Source organism: Theobroma umbraticum, unplaced genomic scaffold, assembly GCF_002168275.2.
Source record: "Theobroma umbraticum cultivar Fairchild unplaced genomic scaffold, ASM216827v3 scaffold_67.0, whole genome shotgun sequence".
Taxonomy (NCBI): domain Eukaryota; kingdom Viridiplantae; phylum Streptophyta; class Magnoliopsida; order Malvales; family Malvaceae; genus Theobroma; species Theobroma umbraticum.
In genome coordinates this window covers 1,124,758-1,152,493 of record NW_018397262.1, presented here as the reverse complement: position 1 = coordinate 1,152,493, position 27,736 = coordinate 1,124,758, and the positions used below count along the sequence as shown (strand labels likewise).

Below are 27,736 nucleotides of genomic sequence, written 5' to 3'. Positions count from 1 at the left end.
TATTAGCATCTCTAATCACTCCACTAGCGATAAACAACCTCATCGTTCACCTATAGTAAACAACCTCGTTGAATTTCTAATCACATCATCAAAGGCGGCTCAATAAGCTCAAGGACCTAAAGTTAAATATTTAATTAAGACTTTTTTTTTAAATTAAGAAAGTGAGACTTTTTTATTGAAATAGCTGGAGATTATTAAATACATACTGTTGTTAGTTGATTTAGAATAATAGAAATAATTGATAATTAATATCATTGTGAAAATTAAAAATTGATAAAAAATTAAAATTTATTAAGCACATAATTAAAGAATTGAAAGAATATATCATTTTATTACTTATTTGATTTTTATATATTTTAATAAAAATAAATAAATAATTAAAAATTTAAAAAATGTGAGAAGTGAGAAAATAAATATTTATTAAAAATGAAATAATAAGTAAATATTTTATTAATTATTTTAATTTTTATATTTTTTAATATAAATTAATTATATTATTATAAAATTATAAAACCTTAGATAAGGAGATAAGTGCCCATGATGCAAGGATGGTTTTTGCTCCCCTGCTCCTTTGTATATTGACTTGCTTAAAGGAATAAAGTTATTGCATTCAAAAAAAAATTAGGCCAATTAAAATTTGAGCCTAAAGCAAGGGCTTTGCTTGCCTTACCCTAGAGCCGGCCCTGCACGTCATCCAAATTGAACGCCAACCAGCCCGATGGAAGAGACTTGCATAATTGTATATTCAGAATATACATCAAATCAAAGAAAACACATGGGAAAAACAAAAAAGGGGGAGACAATTGTGCTGTTTAAGGTAGGCCACTGGAAAGGACATGTGTCCGTAATACGGTAATGGAACGACGTGACCACAGTCTGTCTAGCTATGGAATTGTATAACTCCCATGTCCTACTCCTTAGATTTCTGCTGGCTGGTAAAAGCAGCAGCTTTGAATGCCAATATTGTCAGCTTTACAATACCTCGAACGTAGCTATCCACAATGATGAAAAATAGAGCCAGGTGCCACCTAGAAACTGCAGTCAAGTTCATTTAATGAATACCTGCGTCAGCCTAACCCATTTCTGTCGCAATCAAGGCCCTCTGCGCCTGCCACTGCACCCACATGTCCACCGCAAAAACAACCGACCGCCCTTTTCCTATCTGTTTATTTTTCCATCCACAAGACTGAAGGGCCACCAACACAACTCAGGAATAGCCGCGAAAATATGATACAAACACGATAGCGGATTTAAATTTAAGTTAATCGTGATGACATGTTAAGACATAAATAAATTATATTTTAATCATATTAAATGTGTATAATTTATTTAATATATATATAATAAAATGATTATTTATGTTTTTATATAATTTATAACTTATTTATTTAATTATATTTACATATTATATACACACATTTAGTATATAGTTAAAATTTATTTATTGATTTATATAAATATTAATATTTTTATAATAATTATAATTTATTAATATTAAAGTTTATTATATTTTTTATATATTTTAATATTTATAATTTTTTATTATAAATTTAAATATTAAAATTATATTTTACTTATATATTTTTTTATTTAATTATATAAATTATATATTAATCATATCAATCGTATAAATAAATCATAAATTATATAAATTTTAATTATGTTAATTACGTTATATCGTATACAATTTAACCTGTCATATTAATATATGTGTTATTCATATCATGTCGTATTATATATTTATTAATCATATTTGTATATGTATTTAAAATCTTTACACAATTAATTAATCATATCACGTTCTTATTTATCTATATAATAATTAATACTTTATGTTTATATAAAATGGTTAACACACAAACATACAAATTACAAGGATTAGTCAAATGAATAGTGGCAGCACTTATTATATTCAGATATATATATCAGAGTCTAAATAAACAACAATATAACGTTATAGCGACAGAAAACAACTCTATCATTCAAAAGTGCCTTATAATTACCTAAAATTGATCATTTTGATAAAAAAGAAAAAAAAAGAAAGAAGAAAGTGGATAGTATGTTGAAATATCTTAATATGATAGGATGAATATACAATTTAAAACAAAAAGAATATTCATTTAGTGACATTTATAAAAACAAAATTATAATTGTTAAAATAGCATTTTAACAAAATATATTTTACTTTGGGAACCTGCTTTTGTTGACAGTGGACATTGTTTCTAATAAATAAGGTTTTAGTGGAATAAATGACATCAATATTTTGTTCACGTTAAAATGGTAAATGAGTTGCCTCTTAAAATTATTATAAAATCTGATATTTCAAAGAGACGAAAAGAAATACAAACCCGATAGTAAAAAATAGACTAGCATAGCATTTATAATGCCCTAAAACCATAGAATAATGACAAATAAAGTAATTTATATTAATTTAATATACATAAATATTTAATTTAATAATAAATACGTGCATCTCTTGTTTAAAAAAAAAAAGTATAATAGTTCAAATCTCTTTTTTTTTTTATATGAATATAGTTAGTTACATTATAATAAGAACATGACTCGATAAAAACATCCAAAAGTAATCACAAGTACGATTTTAACCAAAAAAAATTAAACTTGTTATTAATTTCGCATCTAATTACAAAGGTTTTTAAGAAGTGGTAAAAATAGCTTATAGAGAAAGCCTCCTTTATAATGATAAACAGATATAACCTCTTGTTATGCGACTATTTAGAATAATTACAAACATCAATTGATAGTCTTTTACAAGCAAAAGAACTCTTTTTCATAACGTTTAATGTATTTGAAAACAAATTATTTCTTACTTTTCTTTCACTTATGAACCCATTTATCAATGCAATATATTGGATCCAACTATCTAAAAATATGTTCACGGATATAATATTCTAAATAATTGCTTATGAAGTTTAAACTTTAATTGTTTAATACTTCAATATTTTTAAATATTCTTTAGAATTAATTTTGAGGAAATAATACACATCAAGTCCGACTCAAGTTTAAAAACCTTTAACCCAAGCCCAATTCGAAATGGGCCAGACAACCCAACTTGGACAACTTCGATTATTTAGGTATTTTGGTCATTAGGCAGTCCTGATTAAGACACAATCAGCAATAGCAATACTCAGCCAAGGGCCAAACACAATCAAGGAGGAGCTTAGTGCCAGACATTAAGGGAAACAGAAAACATATTAGGAAGTAAGGATAGACCAAAAAACAAGCAACAAGGGAAACAAAGGCACAATAATTCTAAGATAGCAGATGGCAGACAGAACTTAACTCAAAATTCTCCAAAGATCAGCAATCTCAATCCACCCCAGAATAAAATACTCAATTGATTCGTTAGATGAGCAATTTTTATTTTCCACTATTCAGGAACATGATCATCAATTTTTCTCCTTTTTGATATGTATTTTTTCTAACCTCAAATGTGTGAAGAAAGTTTAAAATTTAAATGCAAAAAATAAGGGTCTTAATATCCTTGTAGTGAAAATTATAAAAGTTTGATTATTTTCCTTGTAAAAATTTAATATCGTTATCCTTTGTGGAAACAGTAACAAAACACAAGGTTCTATATGACGGAGAAAAAAAAAAAATCTCAAAATGTTAGGTGAAAAAATGAAAGGTGTAAGTAAGTATATCCTAAAAATTAATATTTAAATTCAAAACTTGAAATAATGACAAAAAGACACAATATAACTCGGTCAGTAACAAAGGAAACATAGACTGAAATATCATATAAGAAATGAAACATACATAAACCCCATTTTGCAGTTAATCATGTGTAACCCAAAACTCCTTATACTCACAAAAGCTATCTTACAAGCCACAACTGATCAGGAAATGACATATCTAAACCTTAGAAATTATAGGGAAAAACTAATAAATGAGACCTCTTTCAACTCATAAAGTCAACACAAGAGAAAAAATAGCAGCACAAGTGTCAAGCTGGTAAAGAATAGGTTTTAACTACCCATATATCTCACTATACCCTTTCTTTCTGTTTTTTGAACAAGAGGAATCTCACCCACACAAAACAAATAAGCATACCAAGTGAGAGATTCTCAAGTCTAACTACCTTACTTACAAGCAGGATTTTTGAAAAGCACCAATAACTAATTACCTACTTTACAACAGATCTAGATTAAGATAAAAAAAAAAAAAAAGAGAACTTTTTAAGCAAAGCAAAGCAAAGAAATATGTATTTGCGTTTGCTACCAGAGATTCATGTGGCATAAAATTCACACCTTTTGCAGCTTGTCCTCGCCAATGATCCATCGTGTCAATTGGCTCGGATCTTCAGTGAATGATTTGCAGGAGGCAGGGAAAATCCCGAGATCAGCACCGATTAGATCATATTCCTTCAGAGCGGCTGTCATCTCTGCTTCGATAGCTGCATCATCTACAAGATCAATTGTGTTCACTTGTAGAACATCAGCATAATGCTTCTCTCTTTCTAGATCATTTTGGAAAGGCTCCATGGCTGGTCCCTGGTATTTCAAACATTTTGAGAAAGATAGTTAGCAGCGAATGATATCCTTGTCATTTCCAATAAGTTAATTAAAAAAACTAACATGTAAAATAACCAAGATTAAACATAACAACCCAGCTTTCCTTCAACAAAAAATTAAGGGCCAGAGTTCAACTCCTCATCCCCTTAGCCTTGCATAAATGTACAAGAAAAAGGAAATTTAAATCAAATGTATTGTTCTTCATCAAATGGTTTAAGTTGTATTACCTCACATAATTCAGCATAATGCCTATATATCTCACTAGTTTCATCTTGATCACCAAGAAGTGTTCCACCATACCAACCATTGGCTTCATCAACAGAGGTCATTGAGAGGTACCTAAAAAAGCACAAAATATGTTTACTATGCACCAATAAACTCAGTGTAACATTCAGAAGACATGAGTCCAAAAAAGATAATGCATTTTTCCTGAGGCAAATAAGAATGAATTTTTAAAAATACCTCTGGAAAATGTCCTGTTCATCATCATCATAGGAAGAAAGCCAATTTAAGTCGCAGAAATCATCAACTCTCACTTCACCATTGGACCCTCCATTTTTAATTTCACTCACAGTGACTTTGGGGGCAGAGCCAACTTCTTCAAACTTTCTTTGGCCAAAGAGCCAATTTGGACTTTTAAGCTGTATTTCACTGCACAAGAATTTCAAAGTTCAGTAGCAAGTAACAGCATTTGATTATGTTGCCCTAAATATCAGTTGTGGCACAGGCAATTAAGTTCAGAACAATATTCTAACCAACAATTGTGACTAGCTAGGTAGATAGATTCACTTTATCCCACAAAATTTTGACCGGTACATGAGGGAAAGCAGACTTTCAATTGGTTTAGGCAAAAAATTTGAAAATCCTTAAGATTGAAAAGAAAAGGAAGACTGTTTGCTATTCACATTCTTGGATTAATATAGTGTTTCAGAACTAGTACCATAGATTGTCGGTTACAGTCAAAATGCAGCAACAACACAAACAGGGTATTTAAACTCGTTAGCAAGGAGACAGTATAAGTTCCTCAAAAATATTTAAACAGCAGAATCTAAATGCAATTAAGAAATGATTCAAACTAGCAAACATAAGCTAAGAGATAAAGCACATCCTGGTGAGAAATCAGAACCTACAAATAGTCACAAATGGCTCAATTTTACAGATAAACATGACTACAGACCAAATATCAAAACAGTATCATATGACAGGCAAAGAGGCAAGAAGCTGAGTAACGAAATATCAAAAAACTATATAGCTGATATGAAAGGATATTTACGCTGCATCAGGCGCCACACCAGAATTGGCTGTAGGACCACCAGGTCTTTGATCTGGTTCACTACAAAGTCTTACATTCTTTATTGAACTACAAGTGCGTTCTAACAATTTATCAAATGATGTCAACTTCATCCGTGAAAAGTCTTCTCTACAAGCTGGAATGGGGGCAAGGGTCTTTCCAACTACTGCTAAAGGCTTAGCATTATCCTCCATGCTGCATATGGAAATTGGAAACAATGAAAAGCTAAAGCAAAGTAAAAAATAAGAAAATAATAATAACTGGATGCAGGCACGCTGAAGTAGAGCCTAGCTTTTTGGTGAAACAAAGAAGAAGAAAATTTACCACTTCTCAGGAAATAGGTCATCTCCTGTCCCTGAAACATGAAGATAGTAATCCGAATCCAACTCCCAAAGAGCAGGTTTTCCTTCCTGGGGTTGGAAGTAGCCCAAAAATCTGGTAGAAATACCAATGATTGATATTAAAGGACACAAAATTGAACTGAAGAATCAAAAACCATGGGCATAAACTAATCAATCTCTACAAGCCTGAAATGTCCTAACTTTTGAAAGGCACTCCTATCATGAAGATTGAAAACATTCATAAATATCGTTCACCAGGCTAAAGAAAATAACAAATATATATAGATATATATGATGGATTGAAAAAGTACAAGTTTATTGCATCTTGCTTTTCACCATCAGTGTAGGCATTACTATAATATCGCTTGATAGACTTCAGAAATTCTCTAGACTGGGTCGTAGCTTTCCACTTTCCCTGCCTCTCTGGAAAAACCTGAAGTTCGTAATAAAGCATGGGATAAGTTAATGCAAAAGTATACATGCAAGCACAATAGTCCAAAAGGATAGCTCCAAAACATATGAGCAACTTAAATGCTGATTAAGATCTTATATTTTTTGTTTTTTTATTCTGATAATTGAAAAGTTGAGAAGATAATCTTACGGTATTATGGGCAGCAGAACCTCCATACTGCTGTGCAAGAGCATCTCCCATGCTCTGATACATGTCCATAAGAGCAGCAGCGATGCTACTATCAGGGTCCACTTTAGGCTTGTCTGTCAATCCCATAGCATGGAGTTGGCGTCCTAAAGCTGCCAAGCCATAAGCATACTGTGCAACATTTGTACGATCCAAACAGTCAATGCAGTTAGTGCGCAGTACTCCACTCTGAAATCTTGGAGGTACACCATCATAAGTATCATTTTTAATTTGTTGACTTAAATCACCCTCCCTGTCTCGACTGGTTAGAGAATTTAAATTTTCATTGCTACTTCCAATCCTCGCAAGATCCCCAGATTTACCTCTCAGATCTCTAAGAGATGCTTCCCTGCAATAATTGAAATAAGCTAGTGTGCTGTCAATGAACCATTAGCAAATTTCATAAATGTTACAACCAACTGCCAATTTAAAAAAAAAAAAAATCCTTAGATATTCTGTCCAACATTGGAAAATCGTAATCAGCTCTTTAAGACACCTTTCCAGATATTTTCACAGATACATTAGATAAAGTCTTAGCCATCCTTAAAAATGTAATTCACTGCTCTTTTTTAAAAAATTTTTTTTAACTTCTTTTGCTTGCATGCGTTTGGTACCATTTGAACATCATGTTTTCTGAAAATAAACTAGATAAACCTAAGTTCCAACATCTATATCAATCTGAAAAAGTTACTTCTCAAAATAAACAAATCACAAAAGATGGAAGATGGAATAAAGATTTGAATTTACAAAAACAAATGAAAATTGGCAGTAAACCAATTAATTATATGAAAAGTGTGAGTACGATACCTCCCAGCGCTTGTTCTATTAAGTTGGTTAGCTCTCCTCTTAACAGTGCTGGGTTTACCACTATAGTAAAAACTGGTCAAATCAAGAGCTTCACCAGCCACAGCACCCAAAACAGCCAAAACATTGGCAGACTTGCTTGAGATCAGCAATAAACACAAAAAATAAGCTCAAATTATAAAAGGAGTGAAGGTAAGGGATTCAAAGGTGTCCACTTCATGAGAAAAATTAATGACTTACCTCTTTGCAAACTTGTGAAAGTCCCAGTGAATAAATTTCAGATGGTTCTCTTCTGAGAGAATTGTGTTCAAATACCCAACTGCATTTGCAAATTCACGCCTCAACATCATCTCTCTAGGTCTTTTCTCAACAGTCTGCATTTTAACAATGAATTCAATGAGGAGAGAACTCAAATTGGCAAGTAGTTAAATGGTCAAAAAAAGAAAATATATAATGTACATAGGCTGATATATTACATATAAATATATTCATCTTTGCATGTAACTAACTGCGTTCATATGTGTATATACGTATACAACTCATACAGTATGCATGGGTAAGATAAAATCTAGAAAATGGTTCTCAACAACTTGAGAACTCTATAATAGCCATTACAACCGCACACATGCTCACAGGTGAGAGAAGAGGGGTGGAGCGGAGGAGAGTATCTGTAAGTATCCTGTGCCTACTTCAAAGACTTTAAAGAAATTTGGTCTGAAATAGAATATTAAAGAGGACTAATGCCATCAATTCAAACAGTATGCTAAAATAAATATTAATAAGATTTCTGCAATATATTCAACAGAAAGGTATTCTTGTAAGTCATTGTTATTTTCCAAATCACATACATGACTTAACTGTACTATGTACCTAAAAGTTTTCAACTAAAATACAAAAATGAATTAAGCCATAATTCAAAAGTATGCAGGATGCACCTATAGCAGATAATTACAATAAACAATACACTAAGCCGAAAAGAACTATATTAGAAAAGTTAAGAGATAATTCTCAAAGTTACCACCCTATCATATTGGGGACTCCACTTTCACTACTTATCTTTCTGGTGCAATGTTAGCACTAAACTATGATTTTAAGTGCAATTTTGGTCTTCTTTGGCTAGAGAAAGTCACATGACCATTAAGTGATGATGTGTACAGTTAATAGAGTTACGTGACAATTTTTCAAACCAAAAACTTTAAAAATTGTTTAGTCAAATTACATATACATAAAAATTAAATTTAATATCGTTTTCATTCTGTCTTTGCTTATTATTTTTTTTTTCTTATTCCTTCATCTTCTTTTTCTCTCTTTCCGTTTACCCTCACCAGGCTTGTTGGAACTGCCACCAAAAAACTTTTGTCGGTGACCTTGGAAAGCCCAACTGGTGCCACTCAAGCCCTCTAAGGCCAGATCTGGTACCTGAAGGCACCTATCCGGCTTCAAGAGGCTGGGCTTGCTCTCTTCCTAACTGATAATTTTTTCTCTATTTTCCACCTACTAAGCTTATTTTCACTCTCTCCTTTCTTCTTTCTTCATTCCCTCCAACAATCCTTTAATTTCTTCAACAACTGAAAATTCTCTTTTCTTCTAATTTTTCTGGTAATTGTCCTAGTGCTCTCTCCTCACACCAGCATGGAGCCTATAACTTTGATCATCATCTTGCATAAAATTCAAGGTTTCTATACCAGCAGCCAAGAAGCCACTGGCAGTAACAAGAAATAATCAAAAGACACTACAGAAGCAGTGTGAATATGATGGATTCAATAAAATGAAAAGAAGCAGCATTTTTTCTACTAAAAGTCATCAGCAATGAATTTGAAAATAACCTTGATTAGATTAAGTACAATTATTGGATTGCCATATCTCTTTGCCAGGTCCTCAAAATGCAATTTGGTTGCCTGGTATGTAGGATCATACCTCTGTACTGAAGCCAAAAACAAAAACAATAAAGATTTAGTTACCAGAAGTTAGGGATGTGAAAATGCAAATGGTTAATATAACAGAAAAAGAAAAAAGAAATCAGGTCATATCAAGTTGATTTCTTACAGATTATATCAGGTTTAGGACTAAATCTTGAAGCCTCTTGGGACCAGAAAAGGGGAATTGAGCCACGCATCTGCACTACAGAGCTCATCTTTCCCTTGCATGACCCAGCTTCCTCATCAAGGACAATTTGCTCTGTTTCAACATCATTTGCAACCCTTCCTCGATCATTCACTCCCCTTTTCAAGTATCTGCAATTAATGAAAAGACAGTAATAAGATTGAAAAACTAAAAACTAGCAATTTTATAACGATTCCACCTTAAACACTTCCCCATCCCCCTATAGGCCGAAAAAAAAAAAAAAAAGCCAAGGAGAAAGGAAATAATATATTCTCTGTAGTTTAGCAAGCACAGAACAGTCCATGATATTTCAAAATATCCTTAAAAGTAATATTCACCAAAACTTCAAAGGATATAATCAAATAGAGAAAATATATCATTATTTCTTTTCACCACATGCCATCTTTAAACAATTAATAAGCAAACAAACAAAAAAAGAAGAAAAATATCTTGAAAACTTGACACAAAAAAGACCATCATGGCGTGCCTTCTAAGAAGGCCTCTTGAAAGAATGTAACCTATGCTGGCACTCATATAACCACCTGGAAAATAAAAGTAAAAAGACAAGGAATAACAGCAGGCTTGGAAACCCAAACCAAACCAAATAATAATGGTAATATTTAGAAATAAATAAATCATATCCAGCATTTGAACTAACAAAGGATAAAAGCATCACTAACATAAGAAACGGAAATGTGTAAGAGTGAGAATATGATCATAAAAGGCATTACAAAGGAATTCTGAAAAATTACAAATATTCAATCTCTCCATTTTGGAGGATAGTTCTAAATTTGTCTATTATTAGAAATCTAGAGGAATTAATGATTAATTTGCTGATGAGTATAAATAAAATAAAGGCAACATGACAAATTATCTTTCCACCAAACTCACCTGCATCTTTCAGCCACAATATCCTCATATCACTTGTTCATTTCACCCAACCTACTCTTAGTTCTCCTCTATGGATCATCATTCATACCCTAAATGTTGAAATCTTGCTCTTAGGAACTGGCTGGTTATTAAATTTGACTCTATATTCATTTGTAGTTATACTACATCTAATCTCCATAGATTCAGATTTTTCCCTAATTAATCAACCTTTAGATTCTTAGTAATCCTCCATAGTTCTAGCTCCCACCTTACTCTTGTCAACTACAACTATATCTCTGCAAATAGTTCATCCAAGGAATATAATCTTGAACATGACAGGTCAGTTCATCCATACATAGAACTTAGAGAAGATCCTTGGGGTCAAGCTATTGTAATAGGAAATATCACACTTTGAATTGCTCCTCATAATGATCCATCATGATACTTGTATCAGTTAACAACAGAAATTGCATAACAACAATAAGAAAAGTTAGAAAACTTCCACTTCCATATCTGTGTTTTCTAAGGAAAACCTTTATATTGAACATGTTAGTTATTGTACACTTCAGCATGGTTTTTATGAGCTTAGTAGGCAAAAGAACTGGTTATCCCATTAATTGGGCATACTGCCTAAAACCATGAGACATTATTTCTTCTTCTAGTTCATGATGCTGTACAAAAAGCTAGACCACTATTTTACAGGTACTATACAATTGAGGTATATTTAAAATATAAAACATGTCAAGTTAGTATTGCTTATTTAATCAAATACTGTTTATTTATCTTGTTATTGTCCAGTTAATATGTTGTTCACACACTTGCATCAGCAATGCAAGCTGGTTAACCAAACAAGTATCTGACAAAATTAAAGTTCAAATAAGCAATTGCCAAAACCAAAATCCAAATTCCAAATCTGGGTTTAGATTCAAGAAAATAAGGGTTTTAGGGATTGTTGTGTCAGAAAGTCGGATTAAGGTTGAAAAACCGATTACTCTTGAATATTTTGATATCTATTGACAAAAAAGATGTAAAAAATGAGGCATTTAATTTCTAAAATTATGTGCAGCAACATTGTCTGCACTTCAGTAGTTGATTTATTGGAACAATGGGAGATATATAGAGAAGGATGCAGATCTTAAAATTAGAACTCCTTTTATCATTAGCTTTACATAGAAAGACTGAATGGACAATAATTAAGACCCACACCCACTGTGGCAAAACAAAAACCATTACAGAAGTTACCTCCACACCAAGACTCCATTAAACTAATAAACTATTGGACAGGTTACTCAATAATCAAAAACAAAGTTCATTCTCCTCAAGCAGAGACATCTTCTGTAGCATCTACGTTAGCTGGACAAAATGAGAACTGCCTCCAGAATCTTATGAGATAGTAAAATACCCCTCAGAGGAACAGAAATTTTCATTAAAAAAAACCATTGGCAACACTTTACACTACTAAAGGTTGAGTTAAGTATCAACAAGCACAAAAGATGATTTTAATATGATGGCAGTCAGTATAAAGGAACAAATCAGTGCATTTAAGAAAAGATGGAAGGACCAGTAATTGAGGATAACATGATGGCAACTCACTTAAGGTCACTTGGATATGTGGGACAACAGCCTAAAAGTTTCCCCATTAAGAATATGACTTCATGGAGGATGCTCATGTCTAAACGATGAGAAGGAGACCAAAAAAGATACGGGTAAAAACTGTCATAAAGGAACAATAATGCAACCTGATCCATGTAGCCAAATCCAAATAATGGAAGAAGGCTTTTTGTTGTAAATATTAAGCATTAATTTTTGGATAAATTGTAGTTGACAAGTCATAATTTTAGATATTGGCCTCCAAGGAGAAAAATGCTTTTCTAACTAGGCTATTGATACTACTTATGGTATCATATTACAACGACTTTTTCTTTTATCATTGTAAATTTTGTAAAATCTTTTAGGATGAGAAAAAAGTGTGAGGGCTGCTATTAGACGCTAAAATCTCTAAAGTCTTTTGCTTAACGGATTGAAAATATGAGTTGAATAGAAGAGTCTTTTCTCCTCCTTCATTTTTTTTTTTTTTTGCATTTCTAATAATTTAAGTCTGGCAGCGGTTTGAGCTCAAGACCTCCAGTTCAGGAGGAAAGCTAACCACCATTCTGTTTCCCTCACCACCAAATAGCTTAGCCTCCTGATTACAAAAGCTAAGTTGCTCACTCTCAAGAAATTCCATATGAGTCATGAACCAATTAGATGCAGGAATGTACAATTTTTTGTGAGTTTGTTCTTGCCATGCCCTCGTGCATCTTTTGGGGAAAATGAAATAATGCTTGAGTACAATTCATTACATTACAAGGGATTTAATGGATAGTCAGATTGGTCTCATGATGCTACTATCTTTACAAAGGACTAATTAGCAATGACATAAATGTACTATTAATTATGACACTATGGTAAACTATAATTACCCTTAAATTGACCCTTTAACTAATACCAGCATGCCTCAAATTATAAATAGAGTAAACCAAGCAAACAAACGGCGGAAAAAAAAATCATTGTAATACACACATTTTTCAACAAAAGTGTATTAGTAATATTTCATGTGCCAAGCTTTTCAGGTTGGTCGTATGCAAACCAAGTAAAGAAAACAATTTCCAAATGAAAGGCATCTTCAAGTAAAAATCATTCATCAACATACTGCAACTGTTGACTGCCATTTTAGTGGTTTGTAATAAAGAAGGCTGAAAGATGCATGCAAAGCAGAGCTTACCGTGTTCCAGCAAAATGCCGAGACCGTCTAGATACCAATGTAACACTAAAGTCCCTCCCAAAGATTGATAGCCTAGTCTGCAGTTAAGAGTAGCACAAAAAGAAAACCAGAAGTATTGGTTGAATATTCAACAAGCATTGCAGCCAACTTAAACAAAATAGTCATGTACAAAATCAACATATCCTTTTAACGTACTTTCAGCTTCATTAAAATTACATTAACCATCAAATTCTGCTTCCTTTTAAATAAAATGAAAAATAAATCATAAGTAACCAAAATTTATCCTGCAACTTTAACAAATATTATCGATTTTGCAGAAAATTCTATCTCTGACTTTTCCAAATCTTTTCAAAATCTTACTTCATGTTTAAGATTCCAGATTATTTAGTTTCTAGTTTGTATTTTGGCTGACCCAAGAAAAAAATTTCCAATTTGTAGGAATTTACATCTGAATTAAACATCTGAGCCATCAATTTTTCTTGCTCAAATATTGAGCCAAGTACACCAAGAACATAAATAAAAGCTGACATAGCAAGAAGAAACACCAGAAGCTTATTGCGATGTACAGGTGTATGACAAGATGAATCTAACAAGACATAAATGAGTGCTTAATGAAACTTGCAGCAATAAATTTTTTTTTTTTTTATAAGACAGCAATAAATTAATAGTAACAGAAAATGAAAGATCATGCCGAAGTGAGTACTATTTCTAAGAAGGCAAATGGGTAAATATATCCAGTCCAGCAAAGAAAGAGAAATACAGTCAACATTTGAAGTACCTGTTTAAAATGCCCATGAACCAATGCTATTGTCCAAATAGTGTTACTGCATCTTGATCGAATGGCTTGGGTTAGATGGGCATTCCAAACAAATATATTATCATATGGCATCCCTTCTTCGTCCAAGGATAAAACATTTTTTTGCAAACTTTGCATTATGGGGTATGTATAGCTATAGAAAAAGTCTTTGGTCAAATCCACGCTGGATAGCAGCTTTTTGTACCTAAAGCCAAAAGGAAATAGAATAAGAATAATTAAAATGCAATTAAAGTTGGATCCTAATGCCATTTGAAGGTGAGAATGTGGAATAATGCAAGAAGAAAAAGAAAAAAAGAAAAATATATAACTTATAGCAAATTACAAATTAAGATTATTTAGGTTTTATATTTTTGCCATTGCAGTTACTGAGAAATTGAGATGGTGATTATAGCTGATACAGATATGACAAATTTCATGACAGCAGTTACAATTACTTAAAGGTATTAGAAGAAAGCAAGATTTGATTAAAAGAGATAAATACCCAAACAGGACATGCACACACAGATACCACTAGATGCTGTTTAAGATTGGAAAAATACTAATCTTTGAACTTGGGAGTTTATTGCCCACTTATCAAATCGCCCTAAATTCTTATAAAGCAAAGAAAATAAGGCCTATGAGTAATTTTTCCCATTTGAGAAGATAACATCACTGCTCTTGGTTGAAATTAAAGTAGATTAGAACAGAGCAAAAATAGGAAGGGCAGATTGTAAATTTTCCTGTTCTTACTGCCTCATAGCTTCTCTAGTAATCCACATATAGTAACAAAAAATCCCGTAATCTCGGGAATTTAATCACCATGCAACCAAGAAACTAGAGATGCCACCGGCCCAACCTACTAAGGGTAGTAAAATCACTTCAAATGAAATGTAAAATGTCAATATATAGGGTATAACGCCTTGTCACACTCAAATTGAATTTTATTCTTATCTTGGATAGCATAATTGATTGAAGCATTGTCCAGTTGAATATGTCTGAGCAGTAACATTATATGTTTGTCCAGGAGAACAGTTATCTTTCAGGTTTGCTTGGTTTAAGAAAAAGGAAAATACCCTTTAAAGAAAAAGTAAGTTGAGCTAAGCCAATGTGGCTAGTCTAACATGGCTTGAAAATCCTAGAAGACCCATAATTTTTTAAGGCATATGAGCAAATCGAAGATTATACAAATATAGCAAGAGGTGATTCACATTGGGTCCCTAGCAAATGATGTTGACTGCAACTCAATAGAACTAACATGAGTATTTTATTTACTAAGAAGGAAACTATAAAATACAAGTAACCTAACATCCTCTTCCTGCTTTTCCATCTATACTTGACCTTTGCCATTCTTATTTGGTCATAATACTAATTGGTGATGTTAATAGGCCATGATACTCAATTTGGTAAAGGGCAACCTCTTCAGTTATCTGCTTTTCTCCATCATATGATAGAGAAAAAAATTCATAAGAAAAAATATATATAAAAAAAACAAAATAGCAACCCGTTTGGTATTTTAAAGTTGCAATTGCGTCTGTATTCTGCAGAACTATTTCCAGGAATGCAAAAAGAGATAGATTAAATTAGATGCATGTGATTTGCAGTTAGATGTCAGAATAAACACAATCAATTCTATTTTCAAAAAGAATAAAACTTTTAAAATAATATCAAATTGAATGGCACAAGGTTTTGAATCAGACCTAAAAACTAACTCTGAAGCAATCAAAGTGAAGGAGATACCTTAGCTCCGTTTTAGAATGTGCTACATCAGACTGAATGGAAACATGAGGAATTGTGATCAAGTGGCTCTCATCTATGCTATATATTGCATGACCACATATACATCCGATTTGCCGTCGCTTTGTAACCAGAATCAAGTAATATGACTCCAAAAACTTGATGCAACCTAAATAATGCAGAAAACATATAACAGGATGTCAACAGGAACAATTCCTTAAGTACCTTATATAGGAACAAAGCATAAATTGTCACTAACCCACAATTCCAAAAACCTTTGCCACAAAGCTTAAGCCTCCAGTGGCACGATTTCCCTCAGCAATCCGCTGTAGCAAATTTTTTATCTCTTGCGTTGAATAAACCACTGGGTCTTCACTGATATTAAGATCAGATGGTTCTGACCGATCAATTTTCAACACCTGGAAGAATTTCTTGTTCCTATCACTCCCAATCAAATAAAACCTCTGTTTAAAAGAAACCAAAAATAGAAACAAATCAACCCTGAAGAAAAAGAAATGAAAATCATACATAAAAGCTAATTGCATAGACTCCATTTTACCAGCAACCAAATAGCATCTTCAGGATTCTTTATTAATCAATTTTCAACTAGTAGATCCAATGTTGAGATTGTAGTTGATTCAGCACAAGAGTTTTTTTCTTTTTCTTTGAATATTGTAATTTCAGTCGCTCTTGCCCTATTTTTCATCCTGTTTCCTCAGCAACCAACAGAAGACTTGAAAATCTAAGACAAAAAAACCCTAATTTCTATTTTCTTTTCCATCTTTTTATCTTAAAAATAATACCAATCGAACAACCAACCAGATCGTAAAAAGAACCACAAAAAAACACAAATTAGATATTTCTTTCCTGTTGGTATAATTTAAGAGTTTTCCATGAATTTGCCAAGAAACAACAGAAAAAGTAAGGATTGTTACCGCTTGGGTTTCGTATAGCCTGAATTTCTCAAGGGAGTAGGAATTGGGATCGGCCTCCGGATCCATGGATGGGTGAATCTTCGCGAATGGAAGTGACAAATTGGATTTCAAATTCTCCGATTTTGCCATTTTGGTGGGAATGTATTCAATTCAATTCAATTCTAAGCTACGCTTCGGACATCTGGTTTGGTAAATAATTTTGGGTATTTCCGCACCTCTAATCACTTATATAGTATTCGCAATATGAATTCTTCAACTCACTGAGTCGACTCGGAACTCAGCCACGTTGTGCCGCTGAAGCAAGTTGGTAACTTTAAAAAATGTAAGATTTCATGTACATCTTAAACGGTCAGACTAAGTGGTCAACCAATCTACACAAAAAAACTTACCGTCCATAGACTTCATATAAGTAATAGCAGAACCCTTTATCCAGTTTTCTCTTCAGCCTCAATTTAGTTGCCCGGAAGGAATATTTGTGGTGCTAGTTTTATATTCACATAATATATTCATAAAAGTAAAGGCAGCAGGTCACGACTCCAACCCAAAATGCCAACTCTCTTTGCTTGTCACAACACCTTGATGGCTTCTCCAGCATCACCGCTTCTTCTTCCTCGATGCAGTCCTGCCATTCTCAATATTGGAAATAGGGAGCCAAGACCCAGAGTTGTCACTGTCTTTGCTGCAACATCTGGTCCCTTAAACTCGGTACAATCTTTTCATGGTCAACTCTGTTGCTGCACTATCTGTGGTTATATGATTTATTAGCTGATGCAATCATTCGCACCATATATATGTATCACTGCCTGCAGATTCTGAAAAGATGTGAAAAATGTGGAGGCAAAGGAGCTATAGAGTGTCCGGGATGTAAGGTGTTTTGCTTCTCAACCTCTAAGCACCTTATGTTTATATACATATATAGGAAATATTGCTGCAATTTTCATGTCTTGCTCAACGAGTCTCCTTAACTATGAGAAGATATCAGTGCCTAAGCCCTGAGTAAACAAATCCTTTGCATGAGTTTGACATAATTATCGAAGGTTTGCATTGAATATCGTAATCTCAAAGCTTATGCTAATAGGATGCAAGGCCTAACGAGGGGAGGTTCTCAAACCTTGAACCTGAAAATCTAGTCTCATACAATGTTGGGGGCCATGACCCCCCAGCCTATACGTGGCTTCCCCATTGATAAGCTAACAAGAGAGTGAAAAAGAATGAGACCCATGGAGACTAATTACTATATTTATATATAGTGCAGCAACAATACTATTTTCTTTGGGAAAGAGCCTTTGATTTCTTAGCTTGGTGTAGAACTAGTTATATTAGCAACTTTTTCATCGTTTGCGGTGATAGATATATTCAATATTGGAGAATTACAGCAATGCGGTCATCCTGATGAAAGAAGAGATATCTAAGTACTGTTGAATAATTAACAATCTCAATAACAAGAGTTTATCTAACTCTGTGACCTAATTCATATAGATTTCATTTTTCAAAGAATGAGTGTATATGTGAGCAAATAATGCTTTAATTGTGCATAATTGATTTTACAGGGAACGGGGAAAAACAAGAAGAATGGGAATATCTTTGAGAGATGGAAGTAAGATATGTTTATGTTTTAGAATATAAATATAATGAGGAATTATAGTTTATTTGGAGTAAGATTTATCTAAATTCGCTTCTAATGTATAAAACCTTGTTTAGATGCTTTGATTGCCAAGGATTTGGGCTGAAAAGTTGTCCTAGCTGTGGGCAAGGAGGGCTGACACCAGAACAAAGAGGAGAAAGATAGAATTCATATGAAGGCTTGGGAGTTGACAGTTCGATGAGATGTTGTAACTATATATGTATTACAATTTAAAAGCTTTCCTCTTAATTTCATTTTATACCTTTTTTTACATCTTCCCAAACAGTAACCGTTAAATACTTTCAAAAAAATTACTTTTACTATGCTACTTTACTTTTAATAATTCTATAAAAATACTTGGAATCTTTTGAATTAACCTATGCTTATAGCAAAACTTTTCTTTTTCTTGAAATTGTACTAGTCCAGCTACAAGTAACTTTGCTATGTATGCAATGACTATTGGAGGGAAAGTTGTTAAAATCATATCGTGTTCTAATTTCGTCTGTATCTCTTTGTGTTCAAACGGGTAGACTTATCTTCTCAGATATTCCTATAGTAATATAAATACAACACTATACAATACAATGAAATCAAGCCATTTTTACATTCATTTCTCTATTTGTTATCAAATTTTCTTATGGTGTTAAAGCAGTAGCTCTAGCGCGTCATTTAATATTTCTCTATGTCTTCTTTAACCTCTAATAATGTTGCTACCGTTACCAATGTCTCATTGTCTGCTACAAGTTGCTTGGTTATGTCGATGGATCATCTCCCCCTCGTTTTACCAAGATTCCACAAAAATGTTCCAATCCTCCTATAATGATTTTTGATCCAGCCTAGGATCACTGGACTCACTAAGATCAATTGCTACTTCATGGAGTTATATTGTTTACCGCAAATAGTTTTGTCCTTTCTTTGTCTCTGTTGAAACCTCTTATGATGCCTAGAAATAAAATGAGTATAAACTTTATGCCTACAAGTTCAAGTCCAAGATAATGAATTTGATGGATAATCTCCCTGTTCCCTTACTATGATTCCACAAGAAGGCTCCAATCCTCCTATAAGGGTTTCCAATCCAGCCTATGATCATTGGACTTGCCAAGATCAATTGTTACTTCATGGAATTATATTCTCTGCCACAAAAAGTTTTGTTCCTTTTTTTGTCTCTATTGAAATCTCTATTGATGTCTGGACTTGAATAAATAAACTTTATGCCAACAAGTCCAAGTCCAGAATGATGAATTTATGAGAAAAGCTCACCAAACCAAAAGGAGTCAAATATGCTTTAAAATATTTTCAGCATCTTTGCAATTTAACTAATGAACTTATCTTAGTGAACTTTCTTATCAATGCAGAAGAATCTGTTGTCCATGCCTTGAATGGTATTGGAGATGATTTTGTTGAAGTAATTCTCAATCTATGGATTTAGCAGCTAACTGCTATGGCGGGAAGAAACAACTGGTTAAAGACTCAAAGAAGAATAATAGAAGAAAATAAACGTGTTCATCCTATCTTTTCAAAGTGTTTAGCTTGGGTTGATCTTTTCTTTCCTTAGTCGACCCTTTCTTTCTTTATTATACTGGGTACTTGAATAGCGTCATGTTTAGTTGTTTTATGGTTTCTTTGTTTTAATTTCTTGTTAAACACTGCACAATTTTTTATCCAACTAGTAGTGAATTGTTGACTTTTGAAATGAGGAACAAATGTTATCTTCTAAACTTGGTAGATACCAGACACTTGGCACTATATAGTGCATGTGATATCTCTGAGCTTTGGCACAGGAGACTAGGACATGTGAATTGTAATTCACTGTCATATATGTCATCAAGTGAACTTGTAGATGGACTACTTGAGATAGCTAAGCTAGACAAGCTTTGTAAAACATGTCAGCTTGGGAAACTAATCAGAAAACCTTTTCTTAAGGTAAGCCAGTGGAAAGCTACTCAAAAACTAGAGCTCATTCATACTGATATTAGAGGGCCAATGAAAACTCCCTCTCTAAATAGAAGCAGATACTATATTTTGTTTATAGATGATCTTACTAGTTACTGTTGTGTATATTTTTTGAAGGTGAAGTCAAATGGATTAAAATAATTCATGAAGTTTAAGGCATTTTGCAGAAAACTTTACAAGCTTGAGTATAAAGACTATAAGAAATGATAATGGTACTGAATACACTTCAGCTAAATTTGAGAGTTTTTTTACCACTTTTGGAGATCAACATTAGCTCACTGTAACATATCATCCTCAGCTAAATGGCAAGTCAGAAAGGAAGAATAGAACACTTGGAGAAATAGGCAGATGTCTACTATATCAAATGAACTTACCAAGGAAATTTTAGGCAGAAGTTGTGAATACAGCCAACTACCTACTTAATAGAGTTTAAACAAGAATGATGAGTAAGAAAACCTTATGAGATGTGGTTTGGGCATAAACCAACTGTCCCGCGTCTAAGAACATTTGGTTGTGTATGTTATGCCAAAGTACCTTATGAAAAAAGAACAAAGTTTGATTTTAAGTCAGATATAGCTTTGTTTATTAGTTAAAGTGAAGTGACTAAAGGCTACGGGCTATACAACATCGAGTCTAATAAGGTGTTCATTAGTAAAGATGTGAATTTTGATGAAGGGCAAAGTTAAAATTGAAACAAATGCATTGTAGAAAGATCAGATAAAATGATTGTAGCTGATGAAAATCCTATGTAGGTTATTGATGATGAAGTATCTGATATTGAAGATGAATCCTTAATTGTTAAAGAAGCTAGAACACTGCAGGATATATAGCAAATGTCATGTTGTTGTAACTAAGCCTTCTAATTTCATTAATATAGTGTCAGACAAGAATTGGAAAGTTGGGATGGATATAGAAATGAGTATGATCTTGAAGAATAATACTTGGATCCTTGTTGATAGACCTTCTGATCAACATGTAATTAAAGTCAAGTGGATTTTCGAAATAAAATTGAATTCAATGGGACAGTTAACAAGAATAAGGCTAGGCTAGTTGTAAAAGGCTATGCTCAAGTGTATGGTTTTGATTACTTTGAAACATTTGCCCCAGTTGCTAGGCATGACTCTATCAGATTAGTTGTTGCACTATCTACTAAGGAAAACTGAAAAATTTTAAACCTAGATGTTAAATCAGCCTTCCTTAATAGTGTGTTGTTAGAGGATATATATATATATATATATAGCATTACTTGAAAGGTATCTGAAGAAAGGCTTAAAAGGTAAAGTTTGTAAGCTTATCAAGGTTCTTGATGGCTTGAAACAAAGCTCCGAGGGCCTGATATGAGAGAATTGATGAGCACTTTAAAGATTAGTGCTTTGTCAGAAGTGCAAATAGGTATATCTTAGACATAAAGAAGTCAAATGATTCTGTGATGTTAATTGTGGCCTTGTATGTTGATGATATGATGATAATAGGTCCTGGCAAGATTTATTAGGAAGACTTCAAGACTCAGATGCTAAATGTGTTTGAGATGATTGATTTAGGACTAATGTCTTACTTCTTGGGAATTGAAACACTGCAGTTGCCTACTCAAATCATTTTACATCAGACAAAGTATACAAGTAACTTATTAGAAAAGTTCAAAATGGATTCATGCAAAGTTGTGAATATCCCACTTTCAACTGGGTGTAAGTTGAGTAATGATAATGAGTCTACTTAGGCAGATGGAATGCTTTACAGTAGTACTATAGGATCTTTACTATACTTGTTTGCAACAAGACCAGACTTAATGTTTGCCATAAGTCTGCTCTTCAAATTCATGCAATCATCTTCAATTATGCATTTTACTGCTACAAAAAGATTTTTCAGGTATGTGAAAGGTACAATGGATTATGCTTTGGTGTATGTGATGGTTGAGAGTAGTGATTTACGGGGTTATTGTGATAGTAACTAGGTAAGGTCCATTAATGACTTTGATAGTACATGTGGTTTTTATTTCACATTTGGTAGTGTTGTTTTCTCTTGGAACTCTAAGAAGTAGGAGATCGTAGCTAAGTCTTCAACTAAAGCTGAAAACATAGCAGCTATTACTGCATCAAATCATGCCAAGTGGTTAAGAAAAATGTGTTTTTATTTTGGGTTTAAGCAATAGAAAAGCAAACTAATTTATGCTGATAATCAATTAGTCATTGCTATTGCTAAAAACCTTATGCAGCATGGCAGAACAAAGCATATCAGGGTTAAATATCATGCATTGAAGGAGGCTGTGAAGGAAAATGAAATCAATTTACAACATTGTCCAACTGACCAGGAGTTAGTAGATATCTTCACCAAGAGTTTATGCAGAAAGAGGTTTGAGAAGTTAAGATCAAGGTTATAAGTTCACCAGATCACGGATTATGGGGCTATATTGAAGAAGTAATCCTCAATCTAGGGATTTAGTAGCTAATGACTTCGGCAAGAAGCAACAACTGGTTAAAGACTTAAAAAAGAATAATAAAAGAAACTAAACGATGTCGTCCTATCTTTCCAAAGTTTATATCTTGGGTTAATCCTTTCTTTCCTTAGTCGATCTTTCCTTTCCAAAGTTTATATCTTGGGTTAATCCTTTCTTTCCTTAGTCGATCTTTCCTTTCCAAAGTTTGTGTTGGGTACTTGAACAGCATCATGTTTAGTCGTTTTATGATTTCTTTGTTTTAATTGCCTGTTAAACATAGTAAATAATACTCTGTAAAAAAGTGCATAAAGCACTACAAAAAACACTAGTTTCCTAACAAACTAAAAGAGATAAAGATAGTGTATAGATGCCAAGAGTCAATTAGCCATAACCCAATAAGGATAGAAATAGAGATAGTGTGCAGTTGCCAAGGTTCAATGAACACAACCCCACAAAGGAAGCAAAAAAGAAACTGAAGATAAGGGAAAAGCATAATCAAGCTTCCAAGAGAGAAATTAAAATCAATTAACCGTAACTCTAGCAAGAAGTCAACAAGTTTATTAGCTCTCATATGAATGTAGAAATCCTACCACTTATTCACCTTTTTGTTTTAAAATTCCCAACTAGTTACCAACATTGTTAAGATACCATGGTACTTTTTTGGGTTGTCACACCAATTCATTACCAATTCACTACATTAATCAAATCGCTCTCGACCAACAAAACATGAGTAGAATACTTGCTCTTAAAGTTGTTTTTCAGTTTTGTAATCAAACAAGTGATTCTACCAAAACTCGCTTTAGATAATAATCTGCATAAATAGCAAACAATGTTAATACTATAGCACTTGCACCGAATTGGCTTGTTGATTATGGTGCCTTTCACCATGTAACAAACAAGTTGCAAAACTAGAATTTCTCCTCTAAGTATAGTGGTTCAGATATGCTATTTGTTGATGATGGCACATGTTTACCTATCACTCATATTGGTTCTACCTTTTTTAATATTTTGTCTCATTCTTTTTCTTTAAATAATGTTCTTTAGGTTTGAAAGATAATCCAATCTATTTTAGTTTTCAAATTGTTAGCCTTATAGCTTCAAATTGATCTAAGTTTTGAAATGATAACAAAAAGTGATCATAATGGTTTTTCACATGTTTAAATAAGTCTAAAAAACACTTGACATGTTTAAGTAAAAAGATTTAAGTGTTACAAAACAAAAGCTAACTCAAAAAGGACTTTCTAAAAATTCTGCCTTAAATCTATGAATAAATTGCTCATATCTATCGATAGATTTATGTTTTTGTCGATAGTTGTTAATCTAAATATTAAGATTTCAATCTATCGATAGTTGTTTATCTGAACATCAAGATTTCAAAAGTCAACCTCATATATCGATATATTCTTCAAACATACCGATAGATTTTAAACAGAATGCTTTTTATGTAACATCTATTGATAGATCACTTAAATCTATCAATAGAAATGGTTGTTGTCAAATTATCCATGTAAGTGCACGGACCATTAAACAAGCAATAAAGTGAAAAGTAGAGTGTCAATCCCTCAGAGAATTGAATTAATTCTACTGTTAGTTACTAAAATTAACAAACCTTAATCTTATTTAAACAACCAAATTTAAATTATTAAAAGTAAAATTAAATCTAACAAACTAACACTAAAACTAATCTAAAATCAATAAGCAAATTTGTTTAAAATCTCAATGAACCACCAAAACTAAGATCTTGATATCCCTCAATACTTCATCTGAATGTTGTATCTCTCTTTTAACTTACTTCAATGGATTAAGTTGTTAACTTAGAGTACTAAATTATTTACAAGTCTTTTTTGAGTTTATCATAAAAATATCTCTCCCAATTAACTTGCTATATGTCTATGCAAATTAAATTAAAAAAAGATTGATTAAGTTCATGCTCTAATCTTGGCTGTATATGGCTTATAAGTGTATTTTATCCTATATGCAAATCAAACAACTTAATCAACTAAGTGTATTCGATCATAAATTATTATATTCAAGGTCTATCCTAAATCTTCTTCATCAAGTGTAACGACTGACTCCTACTACCGTTACCAGTGCACAAGTCATGTAGGCAAGCCCACGCAAGCCTATGCAAGCCAACAAGCCTTCTTAACATATTAATCTCACCAAATAAATTCTTTCCTTTATCATATACTAACAATGCTATATAACAAAAATTTCAAATTTAATTCTTAGACACTCATAAAAATCTTTAACAAGAAATTTAAAATATATGTACAACACGTCTTAAAATATAAACCTTCAAACATTACACTATTTAAATTTAATCAAACAGTATCCAAAGGCCCTAGCCCAAAATAGTTTTATGAATACATTACTTATTTAAAAACAGCAGACAACTTGACATCTAGACAATGGAGTGAAACAAGGGAAGTGCTATGAGATGCTAATTACCTATGCAACAAGTTGAAGTTCCCTCACCACTGTTGCTTCCAATTAATTCACTTATCTGCTATTGTCAACTAGTTAGGGTGAGCCTTTCATACTCAGTGAGTGGACAGGAAGGGAAACAAGCATTAAGGTCGAGTTTTTGATAAAAAGACATAATAATAATAAATATGTATGATGAGATAAGATGTGTGTAGAGTTAATAAATAGTGTGCAAATCAATAGAAGACGCTTGAGTTTAAATCTTAAAATCAAATTACGAAGGTATTGTGTAAATTTTATGCTCATTATAAAACAATTAACCATGGAAATTTAAGGTATAATCATTTCGAGAATGTCATGTAAACAAATAAATCATAGCCATGATTTTCTCAAATCAAGTATAATAGTGATGTCATGCTTAATTAACAAAAACGTATCAATTAGGGTATCCTCAGGTAAGCCTAATATAGCTCGTAATATCAACACCTACTCATGGGACTCCCCATGCCTCTAAATATCAGTTGGGTTTTTAGGTCTCCCTTTACCTACTCGTGGAATCTCTTTACCCCACCAAATATGAGTCAAGGCTTCAGGTCCTTTTTTACCTACTTGTGAAAACTCCCCATGCCACCAAATATGAGTCTGAGCTTTAAATCCCCTTTTACCTACTCGTGGAAATTCCCCACACCACCAAATATGAGACTAGGCTTCAAATCCCCTTTTATCGACTCGTGGGAACTCCTTACCTCACCAAATATAAGTTGAGGCTTCAGTTCCCCCTTTATTATCAAATATCAATCATTAATAATCACTACTTTGTGCACAAAGACCACACAAATCTAGTGTGGTAACAGGACCTATTCTTATAAGGTTTACCCAAGAAAATAATCCAATGGAATTTCAAATGCGAATAATCAATTCAACCATAAGTGCAAAAGGCATGTATGCATGTTTAAATTATGAAAGCAGTGAGCAATATATAACAAAGTTCATCATGAAATCAATGAAGATTAAAATACCAAGTTCATGTATGAAAATCAATGAGCATGGCATAGTTAAAATATTTCACTCGAGCATCATGAAAATTGCCACAAAGGCTAAAGTTAAAATGTTTATGATTACCTTCTCTAGGGCCTTTATACGAAAGTGTAATATATAATAGTTTTGAATAACCAAAATAGAATAAAATCCCATCATTTTGAAAGGTTTGTTTCCCATTTTGTAAAATGGCTCAATAATATTGTATGCTCACTAAAGAGATTCATAACCAAGTTAAAGACCATTCATAAGTAACTAGCAGCTCATGCTTCTTAATAACAATTCAAATATCTAAAATATATACAAAACATTCGATTTTCATTCAAAATGATGAGCATAAGTAAGTAAGTACAATTTCAAGATCCATATATATTTGGAGAAGGAATTGCCCACTCACCTTTTTTGGTGGGAATTCTCACCAATCACTAAACCATTCCCTTTAGCTTAAGCTCAATTCTACCAAAGGATTTTAGTTAGCTCAATTCACTATCACCAAGCCTTTAAGGGTCCAATGCCTTGGTTAATGTGAGCTTTACTTGCACCTTACTCATCTTTTAGTTGGCATCAATTGTGTCAATTAAAATTCTACTACACAAGTATACGTATCAAATAGATAGTATATAAGCAAGTAGAGTGTCGATTCCATAGAGAATTGATCTAAAATTTTTTTGAGTACTAAAATTATAACAATTTAATTTTATCCAAACAATCAAAATTAATTAATTAACTAAAACTAATTAACCAAAATTTAAACTAAAAAGAAAAATCAAAGTAATAATAACTTGAGTAAAGATCAAATCAAACAAGCTTAGGATTACAGTATTTCTCACACTTCATCTAAATCTTAACTTTCTTCCTTAACTTATATCAATCAGTTGAATTACTAACCTAGAGTCCTCAATTATTTATAAAGGTCTCCCGACTCATTTTATCAAAATATCTATTTTAACCAAAATACTATATCCCTATGTGAATTGTAATTAAAATGGACTCCTTAAGTTCAGGCTCTAATCTAGCTACATAAGACCTATAGGTATATTCCTATCCTATACGTAAATCAATTAATATGATCATATGTTATCCTAATTTTAATCTACACTAAACTCTCTTTCCTAAGTTTGTTTAGGTTCTTAAATCAATTTAATTGGTGATCAAGCAATTAAAAGGATTAAGAATAAATTGGAATAAACAATTCAAATCCTATTAAAGATAAACAAGAAAAAGATTACAAATTTAGATTACATGTGAGTTCAATTGTAATCCTAAAAAAATAAGTTTAGCTCATAATATCTAAAAAAAACTTCATCTAAAGAAAACTAGTAATTAATCTAAGTCAAAGAAAATAAGAAAAATAAAAAAAACTTCATCTAAAAGAAAACTTCATCTAAAGTAATTAGCAATAACTACTCTTAAAGTAATTAAAATAAAATAACATAAAATTTAACTAAAATAA

General features: G+C 32.4%; 2 protein-coding genes across 3 annotated transcripts; one reads left to right on the top strand and one right to left on the bottom strand.

Annotated features, from left to right (window-relative positions):
• Positions 1-3,970: 3,970 nt before the first annotated feature.
• On the bottom strand, positions 3,971-17,067 carry ATSAC1 (Phosphoinositide phosphatase family protein). Of its 2 annotated transcripts, none has more exons than XM_021432022.2 (16): positions 16,808-17,067; positions 16,132-16,291; positions 15,876-16,041; positions 14,121-14,343; positions 13,343-13,419; positions 9,652-9,839; positions 9,432-9,529; positions 7,846-7,979; positions 7,609-7,743; positions 6,766-7,150; positions 6,476-6,597; positions 6,148-6,258; positions 5,806-6,018; positions 4,995-5,183; positions 4,760-4,871; positions 3,971-4,511 (listed from the first exon to the last, which is right to left on the bottom strand). In XM_021432022.2, exons 1-16 carry the CDS (start codon positions 16,934-16,936, stop codon positions 4,263-4,265), a joined length of 2,691 nt encoding a protein of 896 aa, XP_021287697.1. In that variant the 5' UTR covers positions 16,937-17,067; the 3' UTR covers positions 3,971-4,262. The 2 variants fall into 2 exon arrangements, with proteins under 2 accessions (XP_021287697.1, XP_021287696.1); XM_021432021.2 differs by having other exon boundaries at positions 16,132-16,336; positions 16,808-17,064.
• A 172-nt stretch (positions 17,068-17,239) lies between these two features.
• On the top strand, positions 17,240-18,702 carry LOC110419129 (SSUH2-like protein). Its single transcript, XM_021432023.2, has 4 exons — positions 17,240-17,512; positions 17,617-17,676; positions 18,358-18,404; positions 18,509-18,702. Exons 1-4 carry the CDS (start codon positions 17,354-17,356, stop codon positions 18,594-18,596), a joined length of 354 nt encoding a protein of 117 aa, XP_021287698.1. The 5' UTR covers positions 17,240-17,353; the 3' UTR covers positions 18,597-18,702.
• Positions 18,703-27,736: the final 9,034 nt, after the last annotated feature.

What these genes read in the sequence shown, in the direction of transcription:
- ATSAC1 (XM_021432021.2), bottom strand. Translation starts at nt 16,936, where the DNA reads ATGGCAAAATCGGAGAATTTGAAATCCAATTTGTCACTTCCATTCGCG. An exon ending in GGCTATACGAAACCCAAGCG is followed by an intron (nt 16,337 to 16,807) that starts GTAACAATCCTT and finishes TCTTTTAAACAG; the next exon opens with AGGTTTTATTTGATTGGGAG. An exon ending in GACCTATTTCCTGAGAAGTG is followed by an intron (nt 6,019 to 6,147) that starts GTAAATTTTCTT and finishes TTCCATATGCAG; the next exon opens with CATGGAGGATAATGCTAAGC.
- LOC110419129 (XM_021432023.2), top strand. Translation starts at nt 17,354, where the DNA reads ATGCCAACTCTCTTTGCTTGTCACAACACCTTGATGGCTTCTCCAGCA. An exon ending in CATCTGGTCCCTTAAACTCG is followed by an intron (nt 17,513 to 17,616) that starts GTACAATCTTTT and finishes CACTGCCTGCAG; the next exon opens with ATTCTGAAAAGATGTGAAAA. An exon ending in AATATCTTTGAGAGATGGAA is followed by an intron (nt 18,405 to 18,508) that starts GTAAGATATGTT and finishes AACCTTGTTTAG; the next exon opens with ATGCTTTGATTGCCAAGGAT.